This window comes from Microtus ochrogaster, chromosome 1 (assembly GCF_000317375.1).
Source record: "Microtus ochrogaster isolate Prairie Vole_2 chromosome 1, MicOch1.0, whole genome shotgun sequence".
In the NCBI taxonomy this organism is placed as follows: domain Eukaryota; kingdom Metazoa; phylum Chordata; class Mammalia; order Rodentia; family Cricetidae; genus Microtus; species Microtus ochrogaster.
The window spans coordinates 22,239,983-22,241,873 of NC_022009.1; the positions used below are offsets into that span (position 1 = coordinate 22,239,983).

Genomic DNA, 1,891 nt, shown 5'->3' on the forward strand with positions numbered 1-1,891 from the left:
CTCGAACTCACAGAGATCCGCCTGCCTCTGCCTCCCGAGTGCTGGGATTAAAGGCGTGTGCCACCACCGCCCGGCGAGACCCTGGAATTTTCAACTGACTTGAGGGAGAGAGAAAATGGACATTAGGATAGACAACTAGGAATCTGCTACAGTTTTCTTTATAGACTTGCCAGTGGTTTTGCACAATTTTATTGATTTTAATATTATGTATTAATATTATGTAAGAATTATAGAGGGGGGCCGAAGAGATGGCTCAGTGGTTAAGAGCACTGCTCTTCCAGAGGTCCTGAGTTCCATTCCCAGCAACCACATGGTGGCTTACAATCATCTCTAATGAGATCTGGTGCCCTCTTCTGGCAGAAAAAAAGGGAAAAAGGAATTATAGAGGAAGTTTGTAAGTTTCCTAATTAATAAAATCAGCTGATTGCTTTCACAAGCCTAGGCAAGGATCGAAAGATATTTTTCTGCCCACAGAGATATCAGAATAATTGCCTCAGCCTAACATGAAGCTCAGATCCCCTTAGGTACATATCCCCTTAGAACATATTAAGGGAGGCTGGAGAGGTGGCTCAGCAGTTAAGAGCACTGGCTCCTCTTCCAGAGGTCCTGAGTTCAACTCCCAGCAACCACATGGTTCCTTGCAACCATCTGTAATAGGACTCGATGCCCTCTTCTTGTGTGCAGGTATACATGCAGAGTACTCATACATAAAATATGAATAATAAAATTTTAAAAAATTATTGAGGGACTTTTAAGTTCTAGAATATTTAAAGAAAAAACCTTACTTTCTGATTTTTAGGAAATCAACGAGCTATTGGTTAAGGAAAAGATTATGCAACTTACCCAGCAGAAATCACAAATTCAAACTCTTCAGAAGAAGGTGGTAAGCTTGGAGAACGCTCTGACCTATATGACCACGGAGTTTGAGGCTGAAGTTTTGAAACTGCAGCAAAAGGCAATTATAGAGAACCAAGCAGGTCAGGTAGAAATTGACAAGCTGCAGCAGCTTCTTGAGATGAAGGACAGGGAAATGAATCGAGTGAAGAAGCTGGCTAAGAACATCCTGGACGAGAGGACGGAAGTGGAACAGTTCTTTCTCGATGCTCTATGCCAAGTGAAGGAGCAGATTCTCATCAACAGGAAGCAATACAAGCAGATAGCACAAGCTGCTTTCAATTTAAAAATGAGATCAGCATGTGAGGGAAGAACAGAGTATCCCAAAATCAGGACCTTTGATGGCAAAGAGCACAGTACCAATAGTGTGAACCAGGATCTCATGGAGGCTGAAAAATGGTACTAATGGCACTGTAATATATTGTCTTTTTGTGTCCTTGTTTTCTTATCCTTAAAAAAAAAAGGGGAGAACTCAACAGGACAAACAGAAATTCCTGGCCTGGGCTACAGCCTGTCTTCTTTCCTCTAGAAAAGAGCAGATTCAGTCTGTTGGACAGATTTTGTAGTAAGCTACTTGAGGACAGGAACTGACTTATCTTCATAGCCCCTGTGCTTGGCATAGTGTGTAGGCTGTGTGTGTTCTTAGCAGCCATCCCCACTTTTCTCATGACAGACATTTGTAAAGGTGGCTATTCTTTTGTGCTTAGTGACATCATTGTAATGTCTTTTACTTTCTTTATCTTAGTTTTTATAAATTGGAAATTTGTTGAGAAGTCTTTATTAGATTAGGTTAAACTTTTTTTTTTCTTTCTTGAAACAGGGTCTCTCTATGCAGCCCTGGCTGCCCTGGAACTGTCTCTGTAGACCAGGCTGGCCTCAAACTCACAAAGGTCACCTGCTTCTGCCTCCCAAGTGCTGGGACTACAGGCATGCACCACCACATCAGGCTAGTTTAAACTTTTTTTTTTTTTTTTTTTGGTTTTTCGAGACAGGGTTT

At 41.6% G+C, this 1,891-nt stretch overlaps 1 protein-coding gene across 2 annotated transcripts in view; it reads left to right on the forward strand.

Moving 5' to 3' along the window:
- The window catches only part of Bbof1 (basal body orientation factor 1), a 31,679-nt gene that overhangs the window by 22,041 nt on the left and 7,747 nt on the right, over nt 1-1,891 (forward strand). For both annotated transcript variants that reach the window (XM_005343346.2, XM_005343344.3), the window contains exon 8: nt 800-1,293. In XM_005343346.2, the coding sequence (XP_005343403.1) occupies nt 800-1,293 (494 nt within the window). The remainder of the gene's footprint in view (nt 1-799; nt 1,294-1,891) is intronic.